The 25,329-nt window shown below is 41.8% G+C and overlaps 2 protein-coding genes across 9 annotated transcripts in view; one reads left to right on the plus strand and one right to left on the minus strand.

Moving 5' to 3' along the window:
- Nucleotides 1-204: 204 nt before the first annotated feature.
- HSCB (HscB mitochondrial iron-sulfur cluster cochaperone) lies at nucleotides 205-16,371 on the minus strand. 4 transcript variants are annotated; one of them, XM_042910664.1, is made up of 6 exons: nucleotides 16,062-16,371; nucleotides 14,252-14,348; nucleotides 13,812-13,901; nucleotides 13,044-13,188; nucleotides 9,102-9,149; nucleotides 205-315 (listed from the first exon to the last, which is right to left on the minus strand). In XM_042910664.1, exons 1-6 carry the CDS (start codon nucleotides 16,295-16,297, stop codon nucleotides 224-226), a joined length of 708 nt encoding a protein of 235 aa, XP_042766598.1. In that variant the 5' UTR covers nucleotides 16,298-16,371; the 3' UTR covers nucleotides 205-223. The 4 variants fall into 4 exon arrangements, with proteins under 4 accessions (XP_042766598.1, XP_042766600.1, XP_042766599.1 ...); XM_042910666.1 differs by lacking the exon at nucleotides 16,062-16,371 and adding an exon at nucleotides 15,953-16,052; XM_042910665.1 differs by lacking the exon at nucleotides 13,812-13,901.
- Nucleotides 16,372-16,453: 82 nt separating this feature from the next.
- CHEK2 (checkpoint kinase 2) overlaps nucleotides 16,454-25,329 on the plus strand; it is a 46,580-nt gene continuing 37,704 nt past the window's right edge. The window contains exons 1-3 of one of the 5 annotated variants that reach the window (XM_042910657.1): nucleotides 16,454-16,629; nucleotides 16,788-16,853; nucleotides 18,771-19,080. In XM_042910657.1, the coding sequence (XP_042766591.1) occupies nucleotides 16,788-16,853; nucleotides 18,771-19,080 (376 nt within the window). In that variant the 5' untranslated portion in view covers nucleotides 16,454-16,629. Of the gene's footprint in view, nucleotides 16,630-16,787; nucleotides 16,854-17,034; nucleotides 17,054-18,770; nucleotides 19,081-19,304; nucleotides 19,437-19,653; nucleotides 19,715-20,322; nucleotides 20,408-25,329 lie in introns of those variants that run through there. The other 4 variants (XM_042910658.1, XM_042910660.1, XM_042910663.1 and 1 more) reach the window with 4 other exon arrangements.

Genomic DNA, 25,329 nt, shown 5'->3' on the forward strand with positions numbered 1-25,329 from the left:
GCCTAGAGGGGGAGCATGCTGTATTAAATAGCACACAAAGAATGGACCACCCAAGCTCTCGCCACAGTTTCCTCTCATGACAAACTTTGACATCCCGTGATGTTTGAGCCACGGGTTTAACTAAGATGCTATAAGCGGTCAAAGCATCTCTAGTCTCAATTAGCAGAAGCCAGAGAAGAAATATATAAGAACTTTATTTTTAAAACTTTTAAACTAGTAATCATTAGAGAGGTATCTTCTTTAACTTGATCTTTTCTTCTACATTTGAAAAGTATCTCATCTTTGTTAAAATTTCCTTGGCTTTTTCAAAATCATCTGAAATAAACAGAGACATTAATGTGAGGCTTCATTTCAAACAAGAATAAACCAACTCTGTTGACCAAGGTAGCCAGTCTGACTTACAGATAAAATTTAAAAATGAAAACTGAACTATCTGTATTTGTGTCTATGTATGTGTATATATATACATATATATATATATACGCATATACATATGCGTATATATATATATATATACACGTATACATATATGCGTATATATATATACACGTATATATATATGCGTATATATATATATATACGTGTATATATATATATATATATATATATATATATATATGAATGATATTTCTCTATCTCCAGATGGGATTACCAAATTAATTTATAAAATCCCTTAAAGGAGTTGTATCTTAATTGGCTTAGAAAGAAGTTCTTATGTAAACGAAGTCTTCTAAAACTTCCAGAATTATAGGAGCCAACTCAAATATTTTTCATTGCCACGTAATTTGTATAAATCTTTGGTAAATAAGACTAACTTGATATTGTTGGGTTTAATAAAATAGGCATGTTTATAGAGTTGCTAACATTAAATATAATGCAAACATACATTTTCATTCTATTTGGACTTACTGGTCAAATAACCTAATATTATACTTAACTAGATGTTTAAGATTCTAGAGATGGTAAATCTGATATTACTCAAATTAAAATCATTCTGACAAACTTTATTTATCCCAACAAAAAATATGTTTTATAATATGCTGCCTAAAAATCATGTCCAAAATCTTCCTGGCAACTTGAAATCTTAGTCTTGCTAAGTAAACTAAGTTAAATAATGGATATTCATGAAATATCTAAATAATTTCTAAATAAGATAAAGTGCTAAAACATTTACTATTTTTTAAACGTTTATTTATTGTTTAGAGAGAGAGAGAGAGAGCGGAGGAAGGGCAGAGAGAGGGGGACAGAAGATCCCAAGTGGACTCTGCGCTGACAGCAGAGAGCCTGATGTGTGGGGCTTGAACTCACCCTGCCTGATGGCATGGGGCTGAGATCGTGACCTGAGCTGAAGAATGATGCTTAACTGTATGAGCCACACAGGCACTACTAAAACATTTACTATTAAGCAAAAGTTTAAGTTTATATACTTTTTTTTTTTAAGTTAATTTATTTTAGAGAGAAAGAGGGGAGGGGCAGAATCTAAAGCAGGCTCCCTGCTGTCAGCACAGAGCCCATGCCAGGCTCGAACTCATGAAACCGAAACCGTGAGATCATGACCTGAGCTGAAATCAAGAGTTGGATGCTTTTTTTTTTTTTTATTTTTTTTTAAATTTTTTTTTTTTTCAACGTTTTTTATTTTATTTTTGGGACAGAGAGAGACAGAGCATGAACGGGGGAGGGGCAGAGAGAGCGAGGGAGACACAGAATCGGAAACAGGCTCCAGGCTCCGAGCCATCAGCCCAGAGCCCGACGCGGGGCTCGAACTCACGGACCGCGAGATCGTGACCTGGCTGAAGTCGGACGCTTAACTGACTGCGCCACCCAGGCGCCCCAAGAGTTGGATGCTTAACTGACTGAGCCACCCAGATACCCCGAAATTTATATATTTTTGTCTATTTATTTATTTACATATATATTTAAATGTTTATTTACTTTGAGAGAGAGTGAGAGAGAGAGAGAGAGAGAGAGAGAGTGTGTGTGAGCTGGGGTGGGGCAGAAAGAGAGAGCGGGAGAGAGAGAATTCCACGCAGGCTCCATGCTGCCAGTGCAGGGCCCAACTTGGGGCTCAATCCCACGACCTGAGTGGAAATCAAGAGTCGGATGCTTAACTGACTGAGCCACCTAGGTGTCCATTGGCTATTTATTTTTATATGGTCCAGAGAGGCCAAGGATTTTGAGTCTCTTAATAAACATGTTCTTGCCATATTAAAAAAAAAAATGTATTACAGGAAGCATATACACCTCTACAGTTTATGAGATGGTATAGTCATAAATTTGCTTACTACTACAGAATACTGGCATATTATAGTTCTCAATTGTCTACTTCCTAGTAAAATAAAGCTTACTACTGGTTAAAACTTATAATCAATATATAAAAAAATATGACTACAACTTCAGGGTACAAAGATTGGAAGATACGTAGGATGTGTTTTTATATGAAAAGTACACGAAGAATGAAGAATATGTTTCTGCTAAGATAAAGGAGTAATTGTGTCCTAAAGTAGAATGTGAAGGAAGGAAGGAATACAACAAAATATGAATGGATATTGAAAGTTGTAGAGCATTTGTGGAAAAGGAATTTTATGTTGTGAGGTCAAAGCTGGTTAAGATTAAGTGGATTTATACATATTTTTGAAATGAATTTCAGTTTTTTAGTTTTATTTTTTTTTAAGATTTTATTTTTCTCAAGTAATCTCTACACCCAATGTGGGCTCAAACTCATACCCCTAAGATCAAGAGTCGCACACTCCACTGACTGAGCCAGCCAGGTGCCCCTTGAAATGAACTTCAATGTCAATAGTGCACTGATAGAAAACCAGAGTTTGGTTTTCGTTCTGTTAAAATGACAAATTTCCTTGGGTCATTGGTCTGCTCTTAATAAAAGACTGCAAAATATTTTTCTTAACCTTTTGAGTAATCTGCCTAGGAAACAAACATTGTGTGTCTTATCAAAGTAACTTCCTGTGCTTCATGTTGTCTTTATCATGTCCTTCATTGCTTCGGAGAAGAGTCTTCTCTCTATTTGGAGCTAAGGATCTTTATTTTTCATGTTACCGCTTGTATTTGCCTTTGAAATATTTTATCATCACATTGTTAAGTGGATAACTAAGTATTGTTTCACGATGACCTATGATCCTAAAATATTTAAAGCATTCGACACTTCAGACAACTTCCCAAAATCAAATTCTAAATAAAGTCTTCCTGACCTAAAACTAAGTTTGAATTTTCTGAGGGTCCCTGGAGAACCTCAAAGGATTTGTTCTCTCACCTTCTAAAAGGAGAGATGTTAAACTAATTAGGTTTATTCGATGAAATTATATTACATGGGAAGCATTGTCAAAGAAGAGATACTTAACTTTCTGGAGGTTATATTTGTATGGGTAGAATGCTATTATTTCAGAAATCTTATAAAGTTCCCAGAAATTTGTCAATGCTCTATCTATAATAGGTTCTTGCATATTGTGATCAGCCTAGTTATTATTTCACAATGTGCTGACTTACAGAAACAACCACATTTCCCTGTCAACCGTAGTATTTTTACAATGATCTTTCATCAGGTCTTTAACTGTGGTCACTTTAAGTCTTCTGCTATCCACAGAGAGTTGTTGCTTTACGCTGATGCTTTCCTACAAGCTCTTGCAACCAGCTACATGGCATGGCAGACTACTGTAGTTAACAAAAAGGGCCTGTCTCAGAGACCCTCGAAAAAAGATTGTACCAGGTACTCCTGAGGTATAGCCTTCTGATGGCATTGCTTAAATAACCCTGAGACTAAAATGATAAACGAAGTTAGGATTTTCAAAACTCTAAAGAAAAAGCCATTGGGGTGGGGGTGGGGGCATTCCCGGGTGGCTCAGTTGGTTGAGTGTCTGACTCTTGATTTTGGCTCAGGTCGTGATCCCAGAGTCACGGGATCGAGCTCTGTGTTGGGCTCCATACTGATGGTGCAGCCTGCTTAAGATTCTCTCTCTCTGTCTCTCTCCCCACTTGTGCTCTCTCTCTTTAAAATAAAAATACATACATACATACATACATACATACATACATACATACTAAAAAAAAAACACCAAAAAAAGCCTATGGGTTTATGACTTAATGATCCAGGAAGTTTTAGTCTTGTTTTTAAAAAAATATTTAGGGGCTCAGTTGATTGAGCACAGATTCTTGATATTGGCTCAGGTCATGATCTCATGGTTCATGGGTTAGAACCCTGCAGTGAGCTCTGTGCTGGCAGCAAGCCTGCTTGGGATTCTCTGTGTCCCTTTCTGTCTGCTCCTTCCCTGCTTGTGTGTGTGCTCTCTCTCAAAAATAAATAAATAAATAAATAAACAAACATTTAAAAAATATTTATGTATTTATTTAAGTTTTTACTTAAATTCCAGTTAGCTAACATAACGTGTCATATTAGTCTCAGGTATACAATTTAGTGATTCAGCACTTAAATACAACACCCAATGCTCATCTCCTTAATCCTCGTCACCTACTTAACCCATCCCCTCACCCACCTTCCCTCTGGTAACCATCAGTTTGTTCTCTATAGTTAGAAGTGTGTTTCTTGGTTTGTCTTCCTCTTTTTTTCCCATATAATCATTTGTTTCATTTATTAAAAAAAAATCTTAACGTTTATTTATTTCTAAGAGAGTGCACATAACTGCCCCCTCTCCCACCACACACACACATGTGGGAGCAGTGGAGGGGCAGAGGAAGATTGGGACAGAGGATCCCAAGTGGGCTCTGCTCTTACAGCAGAGGGTCCAATGCAGGGTTCAGACTCATGAACCATGAGATCATGACCTGAGCTGAAGTCAGATGCTTAACTGACTGAGCCACCCAGGCACTTCTCATTTGTTTTGTTTCTTAAATGCAAACTGGTACAGCCACTCTGGAAAACAGGATGGAGATTCCTCAAAAAGTTAAAAATAGAACCACCTTATGACCCAGCAATTGCACACTACAAGGTATTAACCCAAAGAATACAAAAATACTAATTCGAAGGGAGACATGCGCCCTGATGTTTATAGCAGCATTGTCTACAATAGCCAAATTATGGAAACAGCCCGAGTGTCCACGACTGATGAATGGGTAAATAAGTGGTATATACATATACACAATGGGATATTTCTCAGCCATAAAAAAAGAATGAAATCTTCCCATATGCAACAACATGGATGGAACTAGAGAATATAATGCATAGCAAAATAAGTCCATCAGAGAAAGACACTATTATTTTCATGGCACTATATCTATTTGCTAGGCTCAGGAAAATAGTCAATAGAATAGAACATAATTTAAAACATTGGTTTTATGACCAAAGCTTTGATAGGAATGTCACATTTGAAAATGATGCATAAAATCAGACAGAATGGACAATTTTAAGGAGGTAAGGTTGACTTTATGGAGCCAAGCTTACAAAGCCCTCTAGGAAAAAACTGGGCTGGCACCTGGCTTATAGGGTTCCCAGCCTTACAGGTGAGTAAAGTAGGTCATTTCCCAATAGGCCCAGGAAATTTAGGATGTTTTGGGAAACCTCGAGAAAAGAGGAATTCACCCAAGTCCATAGGTAGTGCAGGTGATGTCTGACAGTGAATTCTTCACTTGAATTCCTAGCATTAAGAGGCTTTTTAAAGTCCAATCTGAGATTCCTTATAAAAGGTTCCATAAAGGAAACTTAATCTGTATGGGTGATTACCATTCTCATTTCACTCATGTTAATAATTAGGCCAACTTTAATGAAACTAAAATTATTTTGCAAACAAAACTATTCTTACTCTGATAACCTTTTTTTTTAAGTTTTTAAATTTATTTGGGGGGAGGGAGGGGCAGAGAAAGAGGGAGAGAGAGAATCCCAAGCAGTCTCCGAGCTGCCAGCACAGAGCCCAATGCGGGGGTTGAACTCACAAACCATGAGATCATGACCTGAGCTGAAATCAAGAGTCGGAGCCTTAACTGACTGAGCCACCCAGGCACCCCACTGATAACATTTGATTAAAAAGGGGGGTGACTGTAGAGAGAAATTTCATGACAGTGGAAAAGTATGTCACACCCGGAATCTATTTCTGCTCATTGTCTCTGAGGTTATTATCTTCCTGAAAACCGAACTGGATCCTTCCTGCCATCTTACACATTTTGTCAGCCCTTAGCAAATTCTTTTTTTTTTTTTTTTTTTTTTAGCCCTTAGCAAATTCTTAATCCTCCTAGTTTCCTTCAATATTTGCCTACAACTCTCCAAATTTCTGTTTCCCATTTTTCTCCTTCTCTCCTGACTTGGCATCACTGAGAACTAAAACCTGACTGCCCAGGTCCTTATTGGGACTCAGCTTGTCTTGTGGTTGCCCTTTCCTCCAGGATCTGAAAAAGCCCTGTAAGCTGATGCCAGACAACTTGATATAAACATCAAAGAACCTGTCACTACAAATCACGTGTGGGCAACCATTGCTGCCACTTGGGCTACCCAGAAAATCCACCAGAACTCCTGTGTCTTCCATGCTCTGCTCTGGGAAGTAGCCATGACTGTGACATTGATGTCTAGGCCATCACTACTGGCATTCAAACTATAAACTAAGATATCTATCAGATTGTCATTGCCATCCTCATACCACCATGTAAAGATGCTTAAGAATTCAGAGTCTTAAGTGACTGCCCACCCTCTGGACTCAGAAACTGGCTTTATAGTCTGCTCCCACCATTAATCTTTGTTTTTCTTTTTGTTTCCATAGAGATGCTCCTCATTAAATGCCTGACTGCTCATGTCATCCAGTAAATATCTTCTCCTACCAAGTAGCAACAGATGGTTCAGCTAGACCTTAATAAACAAAGGGAGATCGAATGAGAAATGGACTTCCATTGTTCCGAGAAAGAAGAATGTCTCTTGCTGTCTCTTTCATACTGTTTGTTGCAGCCAACACTAGAAAATAGGGCCTGTCTCTTAGTGTCTGAGCCCCACTCTAATTAAGCCCCAGTTAGCAACCCAGGTCGGTTTCACATGGACCAACCCCCACTACCTTCCCATTTTTGTAATTTTCATTTCCCAGACTCTACTGAGACAACACTCACCCCCCTCCCTACTCCCTCCTTCTCCCTTTAATTTAAAATGCTCAGTCATCTCTGTACAAATTGGAGTTCGGTTCACACCGCACTCTTTTCCCTATGGCGATAGTTATTACTGATTAAAACCTATCCTTACAACTTTAACTAGTATATGGCTTTATCTTTGACAGTATGCAAGTATCTCTTTGAGTCAATTCTTCAGGGGTAAACTCAGAAGTTGGAATTGCTGGGGGTGCCTGGGTGGCTCAGTCAGTTAAGCCTCTGACTCTTGATTTCGGCTCAGGTCGTGATCTCACAGTTGGTGAGTCTGACCCCCACATCGGGCTCTGCGCAGAGCCTTCTTTGGATTTCTCTCTCTCCCTCTCTCTCCTCCCACTCCAACAAATAAATAAACTTAAAAAAAGAAAAAAAAAGAAGTGGAATTACTGGATTGTATGGTAATTCTATTTTTAACTTTTTGAGGAAATACCGTACTGTTTTCCACGGTGGCTGCACTGTATTACATCCCCTTCACTAGTGCACAAGGGTTTCAATGTCTCTAGACCCTCACCAATACTTGTCATTTTCTGGGTTTTCTAATAGCCATCCTAATGAGTATGAGGTAGTATCTCACTGTGGTTTTGATTTCCATTTGCCTAATCATTAGTGATGCTGCACATCTTCCCATGTGCTTATTGGCCATTTGTATATCTTCTGTGCATGTTCTATTTCTTAAGCTGAGCGGTAGGGACATGGGTGTTTTTGTTTTTATTCCTTAAATTGTACTTATGTATTGTGTAGTCTTCTTAAAAATTATATTTCATAATCAAAAACATAAAAATCTGCCAACATGTGCTAGGAGATGGTGGAATACGTGAACATCTTAGCCAGTGGGCTGGGTTCATGGATTTCAGGCAGATGTATCAGGCTAGGTTCCAGACTCTTCTGCTGTTAATCTAGCTTTCTCTCACATCTTTTTAGAGACCTTCCCTCTGCCTATGGCTCAGAATGGGCTCCTACAGTCCCTGCAAACTGGGCGGCACACTGTATAAGCCTATGCCCTCAGCACTAGCTGGACTGCAATGGGCATCTGGCTCCATCAAATCCCCTCTCTCAGGAATCCGGAGATGGGTCTAGGGGACTCTAATCAGATGGTCAAAGTCTTTGTTCTTATAAGGTAATAGACCAAGGAGGACTAAAGTGTCATCCCATGGGGGGAGGGCATTTTGGAGCACTGCACGCTAATGAGGAAGGTGATGGAGCTGGTTTACAGTGAGGAGAGGATGGAAAGGAATTGCCAGAGGCACCGAGTCCGTGACCACAGCTTTGGTTCCAGACTGTTTTCTGGTCCCCAGGCTTTGCCCCAGAAGAGCTCTTATCACACTATGTACTATAATCATCACAGGGACTTTCTCTTTGGATTCTGGGAGATAGTCCCAATTCATTATAATAATCTCCTTTTGATCTGGGCTAGCTTGAGTGGCCTTTTGCTTCCCACAATCAAATGATCTCTCAGGTAAAGGGTAAAAGGCCATTATTTTGTTATTTAAGGGGTGGCATAAGTCTGGGATGGAGAAAAAGACTGTTCTTGCTTCAAAATAGCTAGAAAAAGACCCAATCTCTTCAACCTGGGAACCAGGAGCAATGGGGACCAGGATGAATAGCCCATATTTGTAATTTGGGCACAGCTCTGCCACGGGCTTCTCCTCCTGGGCTTTGCAGAAGAAAGGGGTGTGCAGGCTTTGCCAAATGTTGATTGTGTAGCCTTGCCCTCAGGATCTGTCTCTGTTGGCTTCAGCCTACAACCCTCACCTTCACTTCTCCTACTTGCTAAAGGGGAATAGAAGCACTTTCATCTAATCTTTCTCTGGCATATCACTGTTTTTTGGCATACCACTTGGTTCTCTAGCAAGGCTGTGAATCCTTGAAGGGAGAAATGTAGGCTTGCCTATATTTTATAGCTCCTCATGTACCTATCCTAGGATGGATATATAATAGCTACTTATTGAATGGTTATACCTCAGTGCTTACAATCTATTTTCATATTTAAGAAAGTCAAGAAATGAAGAAAGTACCTTGTTCAAAAGCTTTGCTCACATTGTCACTCAATTCCTTCTGTTTAGCTGAAAGAGAAAATCAGTATCTTAATTTTTCTATTCAAATAGACTAATGATGTCAGGGTAACACTTTGTAGCTGGTTACAGCACAACACAACACAACACAACACAACAGGGAGCTTAGATTCCAGGGTAAGGCCTCATAAACTCTGTCTCCACATGTCCCATGAAGACAGCTCCTGTTTGGTGCAGCTGACCCTAGTTACATTATGTTTTTCTACTTACAAAAGGTCTGAGGGGTGGGGCGTCCGGGTGGCTCAGTTGGTTAAACAGCAGATTCTAGCTCAGGTCATGATCTCACGGTTTGTGAGTTCGAGCCCCACATCAGGGTCCTTGCTGTCAGCATGGAGCCCTCTTGGGATCCTCTGTCTCTCTTTCTCTGTCCCTCTCTCTCTCTCTCTCAAAAATAAATAAACATAAAAAAAAAAAAAAAAAAGGTCTGAAGGGCAATCACTAAGTCATGTAAAATGGCTATAGAGTCATAAAAATAAATAAATAAAATAAACAGGACAAGGAAATGCTTTGATTATCTCCATCAAGTAGTATGAATCTTCCAGATTTCAAGCAGGAGAAAATTAGCAAGCTAGGATTGCCTAGGGCAGGGCATTACAGTGTTTCAAGCAATCTCTTGCGACTTCTACAGCCGCCCAGGAAAATGAAACATTTAGATTATGTTGTACCATAAGAGAGAAGATGCCAAAGGAGGTAGAGAAGCGGCCACCTGATGTTTCTGCTGGGTCTTCATTAGAAAATGAAGAATTTTATGTGTGTTTTCCAGATATAAATAGTATCAATCATTTATATGGTGCCTGCTTTCAAAGCATTTTCAAACATGTTATATCCGCATTGCAGGCAGTTACAGGTATTGGGAGATGGCCCTATGGTCACATGGTCGGTTGAGTGGAGGAGCTGGGAACAGACCCCAAGTATCCAGATTCTCATACAGTGGCGGGAAACTGGCAATGTGGTGTTGGCAAAAGAACACTGGCTTAGGAGTCTAGAGGCTCTGAAGTTCTGTCCCAGATCTAACTAGCCCTATGCCCTCGAATACGCACTCACTAACCTTGGGTCTTAGCAGGTGCCTATAGGGAAAGAAACTTAGGAGTTAATCTAAACGAAGGTCAGTGACCTGCTCAAAACCAGACATTTACTCTAGGGCTAGAATAACCTCCACCAATGACTGAGCACCTGCTACAGGCCAGACACTGTGTTAAGCGTTTTACATGTTTTATTTCATTTACTTTAATCCTTGTAACAACCAGTACTGATGTTATCTCCATTTTACAGATAAGGAAACTGAGGCTCAGAGGGTGAAGTCACTTGCTCAAGGTCACACATAAATTCAGTGGCAGTGTTGACAGTGCACCCAAGACTCCCTTACAGTACAGCATCATAGTCCTCTGCCTTCCAAAGCTGTGCAGATGGGGCTTCTAATTGCAAGCACTGAATTCTTCTCCCAACACCACCCAGGTGTAAGGCTGTTGATACACTCCTGGCTGATAGACCTCCCCTCACCAATTGTCATTTTACTGCTTTTAAACAAGTAATTCTTTGATCATGATTCACTCAATATTTACTGAGCCCCTGTTATATGCCAATATACCCTGTGGAATAATATTCCATGGGCTGAGGATATGAGGGGACCAAAAAGCAGATACAATTTCTGCCTCTGCAGAACTTCCAGTCCAAGGAGGGAGGGAGGTTGAAATTGGTCAAATAATCTCATGTACAACAGTAAGGTTACAACTGTGATTGGTCCTACAAGGGGGGAGTGTCCACTGTCAAAAGGTATAGATAAAGAGGTTCGCTGAGGATTCTCTGAGGAAGGGATGATTGCCCCCAGATCTGGAGCAAGAAGAGTTAACGAGAAGTAGAAGAGGGTTTCAAGCAAAAGAACAGCCTGTGCAAAGGCCCTAGGGTAGAAAGGTGCTTGATACAGATGGAGAACTAGAAATAGCCTGTGTGCCTAAGGTGGAGAGGCAATTGGGAGGAAGAAGCCCCTGGAAGCCCATAAGACTTTGATCTTTAACTGGGAAGCCAGTTAAATTTTAAAGTAAGACCAAGGGTAATGTGATTAGACTTGGGTTTCAAAAGATCACACAAATCACAATGTAGGAATATATTTGATTGAGGGTACAGCTAGACCAGTCTAGAGCTACTGCAGTTGTCCCAGTGAGAATGAATGGTAGCTTGGAACAGGGTGCTGGCAGTGAAAACACAGATTTGGGTCACATTTAGAAGGTTGGCATTTCGAGATTTGGTGATGACTGTCTACGGGGGTAAGGGAGGATAAGTTGTTAAGAATGCCTCCTCAGTGTTTTGGACTTTGCAACTGGATGGTGTCATTTACTTAGGGAACATCAGCAGAGGAGTAGTTTTTTTTCAGGAGGGAGGGGAGAGGCTCATGAACTCCATTTTGGACACAATGAGTTGAAATATATAAACTCCATGAAGACACGGGCCGGCGGTGTGTTTCTTATTCACTGTGTCGTGCACAATGCTTGATACATAGTAGGCATGCCACAAACGTTTGTGAAAGTACATACGTGCATACAATCGGGAGAATTTGGAAACTTTTGTGCATGGCATGGTTAATTTTATGTGTCAACTTGGTTGGGCTATGGTCCAGTTGTCTTGTCAAATGCTAGTCTGGATGTTGCCGTGAAGGTATTTTGTAGATGTGATTAACATTTACAGCCAGTTGACTTTAAGTAAAGATTAGCTTTGATAATGTGGGCATAGAAGTCCTGCCTGAGTTTCCCAGCCTGCTGGTCTGCCCTCCATATTTTAGACTTGCTAGCTCTCACAATTATGTAAGCCAATTCCTTAAAATAGGTTTCTCTCTTTCTCTCCCTCTCTCTCTCTCTCTCCATGTATACATATATACTATTGGTTCTGTTTCTCTGGAGACCCCTGACTGATACACTATGCAATAAGATGGAAAGCGAAGCAATGAGATCAGAAGTCAGTTTTTCAGTCTTTGCTCTGCAAGGTGACCTTGGGCATTTCCATGAACTTTTAAGGCCTATTTATTCTTTTTTTTTTTTTTTTTAATGTTTATTTCCTTATTTTTGAGACAACGAGAGAGAGAGCAAGTGAGCACAAGGGGGGAAGGGGCAGAGAGAGAGGGAGACACAGAATCTGAAGCAGGCTCCAGGCTTTGAGGTGTCAGTGTAGAGCCTGATGCAGGGCTCGAACCCATGAACCATGAGATTATGACCTGAGACCAAGTTGGATGTTCAACCAACTGAGCCACCCAGGCTTTTTTTTTTTTTTTTTTTTTTTTAAGTTTTTATTCATTTATTTTACCAGGGGAAGGAGTAGAGAGAGAGGGAGAGAGAGAGAATCCCAAGCAGGTTCCACACTGTCAGTGCACAGAAAGCCCTATTTATCTTTGTCAGAGACAATAATAACATCTAAATGATGTCATGCGGGGGCGCCAGGGTGGCTCAGTCGGCTGGGCAACCAACTTCACTCAGGTCATGATCTCACAGATTGTGAGTTTGAGCCCGGCATCGGGATCTGTGCTGTCAGCTCAGAGCCTGGAGTCTGCTTGGGATTCTGTGTCTCCCTCTCTCTCTGCCCCACCCCCACTCATGTTCTATCTCTCTCCTTCAAGAGTAAATAAAAACATTTTTTTTAAATGATGTCATGGGTAGGAAGGAGGATTGCAATCTGCAAAATACTATTACATTCTTGGTTTAGGGCTGCCTTCCGGCAAGCTACGGATGTTGCAAGTCTAAACTTCAGACAAAATTGCTTTCAGTATAATCAAGAAAAAACATACTCCCTGAATCATTATGATGACCAATATGTAGTTTTCATATTCGTTCTCCACTTAACCTTGGGCATGTACTCACAACAGCAATAAAATGCATTCAGTGGTATTTTATCTTTTACCTCTGACAATAGATTCAATCTCTTTCATAGCAGCTTCACTTTGAGCTTCTGCAAGTTTTTCATTGATTTCCATTATTTCCATGAGGAATTGTTGGTCCACTGCATAATCTGTCCCTTCGGCAATCTCTACTCCATGGAGCTTTAGCTATTGGGACATGAAGCAGAGAAAGTAAGGTTAGTTGAAGAAACTGTGGCCAGAGTCATAAATCCTACTCACCCTTCAGAACAGAATACCATGCATAAAAACAAAACAAAACAAAACACGGAACTGTCTTAATAGTGAGAGTGTGAAGGTAGGGTATGAGAAAGTCACACTGACATAAGAGAGCTGGGACAGGATTCCTCTCTGCTCCCTGGGACTGTGTAACCCTGGAGGAGTCATTCCTCCACTCGGGAGACTGAACTAGATATTTGTAAAGATTCTACTAAATCCTAAAATTCTAAGGTGCTAAACTCTTCCCTCTGCTCCTCCCCACCAAAAAACCAAACAAACAAAAACCCAAATTACTCTTCCCTAAATGCCATCACCATCCAACCCTTGAAATTTAGAGAAAATGGTAAAAAAAAAAAAAAATGCAATCAGGCAAGCAGATTTACAAGTATTCAGAGAAAACTATCTCCATTCAGTATCTTTGAGGCTAATTATTTTTGGATCCCTAGACTAACTCAGGTCTCAAGCACCCTTCTGCTGAATACAGGGGAGCAGCTGTCCCACAGCACAATGGATACCATGTAGGCAGGCATAGAAGGGTTGGGAAATCACCTTACAAGGTATAGTCCCCTGCTCAGCGGGGCCAGGAGGGTCTTATAGGCATCATTCACCAGGGTCGCATGCTTCTCTGAGAAGTCTTTTTCAGTCTGTTAGTGGAGATGAAGATAATCTTATTACCATCGGTATAGCCACATTACATTCACAAACTGTTTCATAAAATGCTGATGGGCCGGCACCTAAGGAAGTCATCAAAGTAGAACTGGTGTGGGATGAGCTGTCTTTATTTTCAACAGATGGGTTCTAACTCTTCTGGGAAGTCAGGTAAAAGCTGTGAGTGCAGGGTAGATCCAGGGCCTGGCAGTCTGGGGTCAAGCTGTCCCTGGGTGGAGCTGGCTGTTTAGCTCTGTCTCTGATAATCACATCACTGCAAAGCCACGGCTACCCACCCCACCACGCACTAGTGTTTGGGTATGATTAGGGGTGGCTAACAGGCTACCTGAGACCTCTGGCTGAAGAAATCAGGGTGGACAAGACGCTGTAGCTGCTGGTACCTATTCTGGAGCTTCGCTGTGTCCACTGCGAAGGCACGGTTGCTGTAAGGAAATTGGGAGATAAAATTCATGCCTCAAACATTTTTGTATTTTTATACTGTGGGCCTGGTTCCTGTTCTCATGGGGGAAGATGCAATAAACATGTAGAGAGAGAGAGATAACCTTAAAAAGTGGTAGGTGCTGTGAAAGAGAAAAGGGTCGAAAAAATTAAAAAAAAAAAAAAAAAAAGGAAAGAAAAGGGGTGCCTGGGTGGCTCGGTTGGTTAAGCGGCCGACTTCGGCTCAGGTCATGATCTTGCCGTCCGTGAGTTCGAGCCCCACGTCGGGCTCTGTGCTGACAGCTCAGAGCCTGGAGCCTGCTTCCGATTCTGTGTCTCCCTCTCTCTCTGACCCTCCCCCGTTCATGCTCTGCCTCTCTCTGTCTCAAAAATAAATAAACGTTAAAAAAATTAAAAAAAAAAAAAAAAGAGAAAAAGGTCAGAGAAAGGGGTAGATGTGGTGGACAAAGAGATGACATTTGAGCTGAGACCTGAATAATGATGAAAAATAATCAGGGGTGCCTGGTTGGCACAGTTAGGCGACACACTCTTGGTCATTATCTCAGGCTTCATGAGTTTGAGCCCTGTGTTCTGGAAGCTGCCTGGGATCCTCTCTCTCTGCCCAGCCCAACCCCACCACATAAATAAATACACTTAAAAAAAAATAATCAAAGATGAGAGGAAAAAGTCATGCAGAGGCAGAGGGAACATGCAAAGGCCCTGAGGTGAGAACGAGATGGGCGTGTTCCAAGAACTTAAAGGATAGTGTTACTGCAGCCCATCATAAGTATGCAGTGACTGGCAGGGGCAGATCCCAGAGTTAAGGGGACCATTTCGAATCCCACCCGATCTTTTGAGAGGCCAGGTCCCTTCATCTTGGTCTCCCACTTTATTTTAACCCAGTCCCTTTCACTTTCTATTCGTGGAGTCTGCCCTGTCATAATAGTTTGGCTCGGTCCAAACTTCACCTCTCTCCAAGCTCCTCGACCATTGGAGGAAAACAGGAAAAAGTCATTTCTCAGTCTCTCTCCTTCCAAATCTCCCTTCTCTCTCAGACTCAGACCACAACGTTCAGTTTTTCGGTGCTTTTACACCCTATTTTGTTTGTTTTTCTTACTAGATTACCCATTTATTATAAAGGGATGTAACTCGGGAGCAGTCAGATGGAAGAGATGCGTAGGTGGAAAGTTCCGGGGAGCTCCCAAGCCCTCTAGGCGCACTATTCTCCCAACATCTCCATGTGTTCACAAACCTGGAAGCTCATTTACTCCCTTATTTTGCATAACACCTCAGTACCCCTTTCTGAAAATCCTCACTCCAACTTTAACCATTTTGACCCTGTCCTTCCAGTCTGCTTTCCCTGGCACTCCAGTTCATTTCCCTCAGGCCCCGCCCCTCAGCTTCTCTTCTCAGGTCCCAACCCTCCCTCCACTGAAGCCTCCTTCAGTTCCCCCAGAACTCCATCCCCGCCCTTTCAGTCCTCCCTCCATTCTGGTCTCTATCGATCAAAAGCCTATCCTTAGGCCCACCCCTCAATTTCCTCTCTCACCGGCCGCAATCCCACCCTCCCAGTCCCCGCCCCCAGTTTTCCAGGGCTCCGCCCATCGACCTAACAGGTCCCGCCTTCTCCTTCCCAAGCATGATCGGCCCTCCACGCTAGTTCGCCAGTCCCGGATGTGTCTCTCGCCCGGCGCATTTCCTGAAACCGCCTTTCGTACCAGTCCATGAGGCTGAAGTAATCTCGAGTGAGGTCAGGTGGCTGCAGCGCGCGGCACTGTGGGCAGAAGAACCCGTCTCCCCGCTTGGGGACCCCTGGGCCGCCGCAGTTCCAACACTGGGGGGAATTGTTTCCGGCCAGAGACGCAGCATTGCAGCCTAGAGGTCTCCGCCCGCGGACCCCTGCGGGCCACAGCCCCCACGCCCGCAGCAAGGCGCCGGTCCTTCCGCCCCACATCTGGCCGCGGCCTGTCTCGCCACGGTCACCTGTGGAGGGAAACCGTGAGCGAGGGCCCAACCAGACTACTGCTGCTGATTGGCTGGGCAGCTAAGGGGGCGGGATAACCCGGGGGAACCTGGATTCTGGGAATCCCGCTCCTCATATTAAACTACAACTCCCAGAAAGCATTGAGGCTACGCGTAGACGACCACATCGGCTGCTCTTCATTGGTCTGGCGGCGGCGGAGGGCTGTTTTGATTGGCTGAGGGTGGAGTTCGTATGTGCTTGTTTAGCGCCACAGTGCTGGCTGCGGCTGCTGTGAGTCGTGTGGCTGCAGGTGGGCTCACGCGGTGAGTCGTAGCGGGGAACTTTCTCTTGGGTGTTTGGGGGGGTTCGATTCCCGTTCTTGGGGTCTTGATGCGAGCTGAATCTCCCGAATTTTCACTTTGGTTTTTGAGCTTGGTTTGGGGGAGGAGAGGAACGCGTGGGCGACTGTCTTCCTTCGTAGATGAACTTCGAGGTGAAGTTCACTTCCCCTGTTGCTTACAAGCTGAAACTGGCCCAGACGTGCATGGTAAGAAAGAACAAAGTTGTGTTCTTCAAAATCAGAGGGAAGTTGCTTTGTAAAGATTATATAAATGTTAGTAATTATTACCATATTTTAGATTCAATTTCGAAAAAAAACCTATTGAGAACTCACTCTTAGCTGCTAGGCGCTGCAGGAACTGGAAACACACTGACCTGTGTAAGAGGATGCCCTGCGAGTGTCCATAAGTAAGTGTGTGGGATGGCTTGGCGAGGAGAGGGTAGGAGGGCACCAGTCCACCATGGGATTCAGTTTCTCTATTTGGAAAAAAAAAAATGTGTTACACTTGTAAACCCTTTTCCGGTTGTCTGATTCTTTGGGACTGGAATTCTGTTCTCCCAATTATCAAGCATTGCTGGGGGAGGAACGTTCATGTGTCATCTCATTTAATCCTCAAGATCTATCTACTCCAGATTTGTTTGCCTCTAACCTTTCCATATACTTCCTCCTCATGGCTGAGAGTAATGTGTTTTCCGTTCGGTGGACCCTTACCAATAAGCAAGGATAGCAGCCACTACTTGACTCAGTCTTTTCCCAGTTTTCAGGGTGGAGAAGTCTCGCTCAAAAAGCTGAAAGAGGTTGCAACCTTGACCGAGGTAGTATTAGAGCTGGCGTACTCAGCTCTGGCATCACCTTACGGGTGTGGCTTAAGAAGAAGTCATCAGGATCTTTGTATTTGGAAAGCTATATAAATGTCAGTGTGAGTAATGTTTACTATGTTCTCCTGGAGGAATACCTGAGTATGGATATCTGGGGAGAAGAGAGAATGCCCCTCTCCCCTCTTTATAAAAATCACATTAGGGATTTAAAGTGAAGGATTGACTTTGTTATAATTTCTGTTATTAAGCTGTCCATCAAGTTAATTCTAAACAAGGGTGGGAACCTCTTATGGTTTCTGCAGAATTTTGTTGGGCTGGAAGGCCATTTAGGATGCTGAAAAGATGAGCATAGTAACTTAGCATCACAAAGTGCTAGGTGGAGTTGTTTAGAGCAGTCTTCTTTGTGTTCTGTCTCATTAAGTAGCCTGGCCCTTAGTTAGGAGTCAAGGAATCTAGATGAACAAACAGGATGTGGTCTGCACAGTCTTGGGGCAGGTTTGGGGGAGGAGGGGCATTAGTGACATTTTACATAAATGGTCACCTCTTGAGTGGTGCAGTGAGTTAGTATATAGTTTCTCTTTAATCATCTTCTACTCCAATCCTCACCAACATTCCCTTTCTTTCTTGTTCCAAAACATGAAATTTAAGTGTAGTGTTGATTGTATTAGTGAATACCTTTTAGGTTTCATTCCTAATTAAAAAAAAAAAAAAATTAAAAAATTAGATGAATGTAAGCTGTTATCAGTCTTCCCTCCCACCCCCAACTTAGTTAATTGCTTTTAGCTTATTTATAACCTTCAAATATTTTTTTTCTTTCTTTTCCCTGTGGTTTGTGGCTGCCCTACAAAACACTCATCTGGTGAAAGTGATCTGATGGCAACCTCAGCCCACAAGAACTATAGATCTATTTAGATCTATATTTTTGAAATATTTAATGTTTTTTTAAAGTTGATTGATTTTGAGAGAGAGAAAGAGAGTGTGCACTCATGTGTGGAGGGGGAGGGGTGGAGAGAGAGAGAGAGAGGGGGAGAGACAGCCGAGCAGACTCTTCCATGTCAGCACAGAGCCCAATGTGGGGCTCCATCTCACAAACCGTGAGATCATGACCTAACCCGAAATCAGGGGTCGGATGCTCAACTGACTAAGCCACTCAGGCTTCCCATGGACTGTTAGAATTTTAACTCTTGCAGAACATGCATGCTCTGGATTTTTTTTTTTTTCTGATGTAAATATGTCCGTCCTTCACTCTTGACCTTCAAGTCTTGTTCCTTGAAACTTATCTTATTATTGGCCACTTATTTTTGAGGTCGTAATGTCTCGGGAGACGGATGTGGAGGGTCAGCCGCCCCATGGCAGTGGTGCCTGTTCACAGTCCCAAGGCAGCTTCTCGCAGACACATGGCTCCTCCTCACATTCTCAGGGCACGTCCAGCTCTTCCACCAACACAGCACCCACATCCAGCCAGTCCTCTCATTCCAGCTCGGGGACTCTGAGCTCCTTAGACACGGTGTCCACCCAGGAGCTCTGTTCGATTCCCGAGGACCAAGAACCGGAGGAGCCTGTCCCTGCCCCTTGGGCTCGACTGTGGGCTCTTCAGGATGGATTCACCAATCTTGGTAAGACCCTTGGTTATATTGTGTAATATTTTAATTGTAGAGAGTTGTAACAGAAAGCTTAAGACCATCTGGAATGATCCCGGAGTTGGAAGGTGGTGAAAGTTGGAGCCAAGGAAGCAGTTTTGGGGGAGTTTACTGACTCTCACTTGCTGTGGATCCCCCTTCATTTATTCTTTCAACAGGTATTATTGGGCGTCTGTAATGTTCTGTCTGTCTGAGGAGAGCAGTGGACCCTTTCCCAAGAAAAATGCTGATTCATTCAAACTTGCAGACAGTTTTGAACTCATCACAGAAACTTCACCACTTAACCCCTCCTGTGGCAGCTTTAGAACATCCCACTTACAGTTTCAGAATATGTAAGGCTGTTTGTTGACTGTTACTTGATTTTATCTCAAAATAGTCAACCCTGCAGTTTAAATACATTCATCCTCTCTGACACTTCCTGATTCCAGTAGGAAGGCCTTGCTATGTGTGTGTTTGAAATAGCATTTTAATATTAAAAGTGAATGATTAATGTATTATTTGTACCTTATCACTCTTTATTTCATGTCCAACTTTGATGACCTGAAAAAGAAACAGTAGAAAATGGAGAAATAATATAGGAATGTTTATAGGTACAACTTTAAATTGAGAAGTAAGTATCTGAAGCTATTTTGTACTCATTTAAGCCATAGTTTTAAGATAGGGGTGGGGCTGATGTATGGTGGGTGGGAAACAGATAAGGGGAGAAAGGGTGAGTGGGCTGCATCACTTTTATTGATTTACTTATTATTTATTTATTTTTAATTAATTACTTAAATTTTTTTTTTGAATTTACACCCAAGTTAGTTAGCATATAGTGCAACAATGATTTCAGGAGTAGATTCCTTAATGCCCCTTATGCATTTAGCCCATTCCCCCCCTCCCCTACAACCCCTCCTGAAACCCTTTGTTTACTCTCTATATTTAAGAGTCCCTTATGTTTTGTCCCCCTCCCTGTTTTTATATTCTTTTTGCTTCCCTTCTGCATGTTCATCTGTTTTGTATCTTTAATTCCTCATATGAGTGAAGGCATATGATATTTGTCTTTTTTTGGCTAATTTCATTTAGCACAATACCCTCTAGTTCCATCCATGTAGTTTTAAAAGTGAGATTACATATATCTGAGGATCCTGATAGGGTGAACAGCATAAAGTATATGATGCTCCATTAGGAGCTATCATAATTAATTATTGATTCACACCTGTTTTCTTCTAGATGTTTTATATGTTTAGACCTTACCCTGATCCATTTTGAGTTGCTTTTTGTTTATGGTATGAGGCAGAGGTCCACATTTATTCTTTTGCATGTGAGTATCCTAGTTGTTTGAGCACATCCTTTTTTCAAATTTTATTTTGTTTATTTATTTTGAGAGAGAGAGAGAGGGTGGGGTAGGGGTAGAGAGAACAGGGGAGAGAATTCCAAGCAGGTTCCACACTGTCAGCACAGAGCCTGATATGGGGCTCAAATTCATGAACCGTGAGATAATGACCTGAGCCAAGATCAAGAATCAGTTGCCCAACCGACTGAGCCACTTTGAGCACTTTCTTGAAGAGACTATTCTTTTTCTGTTGAATGGTCTTGGCACCCTTGTCAAAAATTATTTGGCCATAAATCCGAGGGTCTATTTCTGGACTTTTCAATAATATTTTATTGATCTATGTCTATTCTTTTTTTTTTTTTTTTTTTAATTTTTTTAATGTTTGCTTATTTTTGAGACAGACAGAGCATGAGCGGGGGGGGGGGTGGGGGGGTGGGGGGGGGTGCAGAGAGAGAGAGACACAGAATCTGAAGCATGCTCCAGGCTCTGAGCTGTCAGCACAGAGCCTGACGTGGGGCTTGAACTCATGAACCATGAGATCATGACCTGAGCTGAAGTTAGATGCTTAACCGACTGAGCCACTCAGATGCCCCTGGTCTATGTCTATCCTTTTATGCAAGTACCACAAAAATCTTGATTACTGTTGCTTTGTAGTAAGTTGTGAAATCCAGAGTGTGAGCCCTGATTTGTTCCTCTTTTTCAAGATTGTTTTGACTATTCTGGGTCCCTTACATTTCCATATGAATTTTAGAACAAAGTTGACACTTCCTGCAAAGAAGGCAGCTTAGATTTTGATAGGGATTACACTGAATCTATAGATTAATTTGGGGATTATTGACATCTAATATTAAGTCTTCCAATCCATGAACATGGGATGTTTTTCCATTTATTTAGGTATTCTTTAATTTCTTTCTGTGATGTTTTATAGTTTTCAGTATACAAATCTTGTACTAAAAAAAGAAATTATTCCTAAGTATTTTTAATGTTGCTTATTATATTATTATTATTATTATTATTATTATTACTAAAGTGAGCTCTGTGCCCAAAGTGGGGCTTGAACTCATGGCCCTGAGATCGAGAGTTGCATGCTCTACTGATTGAGCCAGTAGGCACCAGTGTTTACTTATTTTTATTGTGGGAAAATAGATACAACAAAAAGTTTTGTCACTGTAACCATTAAGTATACAGTTTAATGGCATTAAGTACATTCACAAAATGTGCAACTATCACCATTATCTATTTATAAAATTGTTCCTCTAGGGGCGCCTGGGTGGCTCAGTCGGTTAAGCGTCTGACTTCAGCTCAGGTCATGATCTCAACATCTGTGATTTCAAGCCCTGTGCTGGGCTCTGTGCTGACAGCTCGGAGCCTGGAGCCTGCTTCAGATTCTGTGTTTCCCTCTCTCTGCCCCTCCCCCGCTCATGCTTTGTCTGTCTCACTCTCAAAAATGAATAAATGTTAAAAAAAATTTTTTTTAATTGTTCCTCTCGTAATTGTCCTCTTCCCCTCCCCTACCCAAACTTTACATATAATTGACATGTAACATTGTGTAAATTAAGGTGTACAATGTGTCAATTTGATGTAGTTACAAATTGGAAAATGATTACCACCATAGTGTTTACTAACATTTCCATCACATTCCATAATTACCATTTCTTTTTTGTGGTGAGAACATTTAAGATCTATGCTCTTAGCAGCTTTCAAGTATATAATGTAATATTATTAACTGTAATCACCATGCTGTACATTAGATCCCCAGAAGTTACTCATCTTATATTTGGAAGTGTGTACTCTGTAATGAATATCTCCCCATTTCCCCTACTCTCCAGTCCCTGGTGACCACCACTCTTGTTTATATGAGTTTAGGTTTTTTATTTTTATTTATTTACTTAAAAATTTTTTTAGTGTTTATTTTTGAGAGGGAGAGACACATAGAGGGTGAGCAGGAGATAGGCAGAGAGAGAGGGAGACACAGAATCGGAAGCAGGTTCCAGGCTCTGAGCTGTCAGCACAGAACCCGATGTAGGGCTTGAACTCACGAGCCTTCAAGCTGTGAGATCATGACCTGAGCTGAAGTCAGCCACTCAACCAACTGAGCCACCCAGGTGCCCCGAGATTAGGTGTTTTAGATTCTACATATAAGACACTTAAGTGAGATTATACAGTGTTTGTCTTTCTTTAACTTATTTCACTTACAATGCCTTCAAAGTCCATCCATGTTGTTGCAAATGGCAAGATTTCATACTTTTTTAATGGCTAAATAATGTTCCATTGTGTGTATTTGTGTGTGGGTATATACACTTAACCGACTGAGTCACCTGGGCGCCCCCCCCTTTGACTGATTTTTATAGATATACAGTAAAACCTTGGTATGCGAGCCTAATTCATTCTGGAAACATGCTTGTAATCCAAAGCACTCGTATATCAAAGCAAATTTCAAGAGCCATTGGCTCAGTTGTTATCATGTGACATTTGGCGTTACATACTACTCATACACATACTACTCTTGCAAGACATCACTTGTTTATCAAGTTAAAATTTATTAGAAATGTTTGCTTGTCTTGTGGAACACTCACAGAACAAGTTACATGCAATCCAAGGTTTTGCCGTACTTAATTTTACTGCTTTTGTGCTTTTTACTTTTCTTACTTTGTCTATGGTCTGCTTATGACCTTTCCTTTCTACTCAAAGTCCCTTTTAACATTTCTTGGGGGTGGTTTAATGGTCATGTATTCCTTTAACTTTTGTTTGAGAAACAATCTGTTCTATTCTGAATCCTAGACTTGTTAGAGAGAGTATTCTTTGCTGCAGGTTTTCTTGTTTCAGCACTTTGAATATGTCATATCATTCCCCTCTGGCCTGTTAGGTTTCTGGTGAAAAATCAGCTGTTAGCCATATGGGTTTCCCTTGTATGTAACTGTTTTCTTCTCTCTTACTGCTTTTAAAATTTTCTGGTTATCACTACTTCTTGTTCTTTTTTTTTTTTTTAACGTTTATTTACTCATTTTGAGAGAGAAAGAGCTTGTGTGTGCAAGTGGGTGATGGGCAGAGAAAGAGGGAGAGAGAGAGAATCTCAAGTGGGTTTTGTAGTGTCAACTCACAGCTGACACGGGGCTCAATCTCATGAACCATGAGATCATGACCTGAGCTGAAATTAAGAGTCAAATTCTTAACCTACTGAGCCATCCATGTGCCCACTACTTTTTGTCCTTATAATTGCTGTGTCTTGGTGAGGAAGTCCTTGGGTTGATTTTGTTGGGGGCTCTTTGTGCCTTCTTCATCTGGGTGTCTGTTTCCTTCCCCAGATTAGGGAAGTTTTCAGCTATTAATTTTTCAAATAAATTTTCTCTCTCTTTTTCTCCCTTTTCTCTCTCTTGTCCTTCTGGGATCCATATAATGTGAATGTTATTATACTTGACGGTCTTGCTGAGTTCCCTAAGTCTTCTTTCATTTATAATTATTATTTTTCTCTCTCCTGTGCAGCTTGATTGCTTTCCATTACACTGTCCTCCAAGTCGTTGATCCATTTTTTTTGCTTCCTCTAGTCTGCTCTTTATTCCCTCTAGTGTATTTTTAATTTCAGTTATTGAGTTCTTCATCTCTGATTGGATCTTTTCTATATTTTCCATATCTTTGTTAAGGTTCTCATGAGGTCCTCTACTCTTTGATCATTATTTTTATTATTATTTTAAGTTTATTTATTTTGAGAGAGTGTGCAAGCGGGGGAAGGACAGAGAGAGAGAGGAAGAGAGAGAATCCTAAGCAGGCTCCATGCTGTCAGCACAGAGCCCCGTGTGGGGCGCAAACTCATGAACTGTGAGATCTTGACCTGAGCTGAAATCAAGAGTCAGAGGCTTAACTGACTGAGCCACCCGAGTGCCCCAATCATTATTTTAAGTTCTCTATCAAGTATATTACTTATGTTTGTTGCAATTAGCTCTTCTGCTGTGATTTTGTCCTGTTCTTTCATTTGGAAAGTATTCATCTGTCTCCTCATTTTGTTCAACTCACTGTGTATGTTTCTATGTATTAGGAAAGTCAGCTACATCTTCTGCTCTTGAAAGTAATGGCTTTAGGAAGAAGAGGTCATGTAGTGCTCTGCAATGCAGTGTTCCTTGTTCACAGAACCTGAAGCTTCAGGGTGTCTCATATGTGTGTTTCCTGTACCCTACTGTTGTGGTTGAGCTAATTTTTCCTTCATTCCAGTCATCTGTGATGGCTGTCTTTGCCTGTTGTGGGCAGGGACCGGTCCCTGTGTTGTTAGTGGGCCAATTTGAGGCCGCCTAGGGATTCAGTTGAGTCAGACCAGGCGTTCGCCAGAAATGAGGTAGCATCAGGCTGCAGGTCACTTTCCATGTGTTGTCCCCTGAGAATCTTTCATTGGTGGGTGGGGCCTGTAGTCAGATCAGATGTTTGCTCCCAGCCCACTGCTGAGGCCCTAGTTGGACTGGTGTGTGTGGTTATTGTCTTTCCCTCCCCCTAGTGCAGGAGTCACTTTGGAGTGGCGCTGGCCCTTGTCAGGACTACTTGCACACTGCCAGGCTTGTGGCACCACTTTGAACGGGTTCCGGCCTAGGGCCTATTAGAGGGTGGCAGGTCTGCAGGGCGACATGGGTGCATGGTGTAAGCAAAGTGTGTGTAGGTCTGCTGTGGGAGGGGACCTAGAGCCTGGGCCTGGCTGGAGCAGGCGTGTCCACAGAAGAACTTGGGGCAATGTGGTGCTATTAATAACCTAGGTACCAAGTGTTGGTGCTACACAGGTTCCTGTAGCTGTAGGTGTTTTTGTGTGTAGGCCAAGGAGTGGGGGAGGGAAATGGTGCCTATCCCCTCCTCTGTTCCTGGAGAGAAGTCTCCCAAATATTCCTGCTTCTCCAGTATTTGTTCTGAGATTAGTAAAAGTCCTTCCTGTA

This window comes from Panthera leo, chromosome D3 (assembly GCF_018350215.1).
Source record: "Panthera leo isolate Ple1 chromosome D3, P.leo_Ple1_pat1.1, whole genome shotgun sequence".
Classification (NCBI taxonomy): domain Eukaryota; kingdom Metazoa; phylum Chordata; class Mammalia; order Carnivora; family Felidae; genus Panthera; species Panthera leo.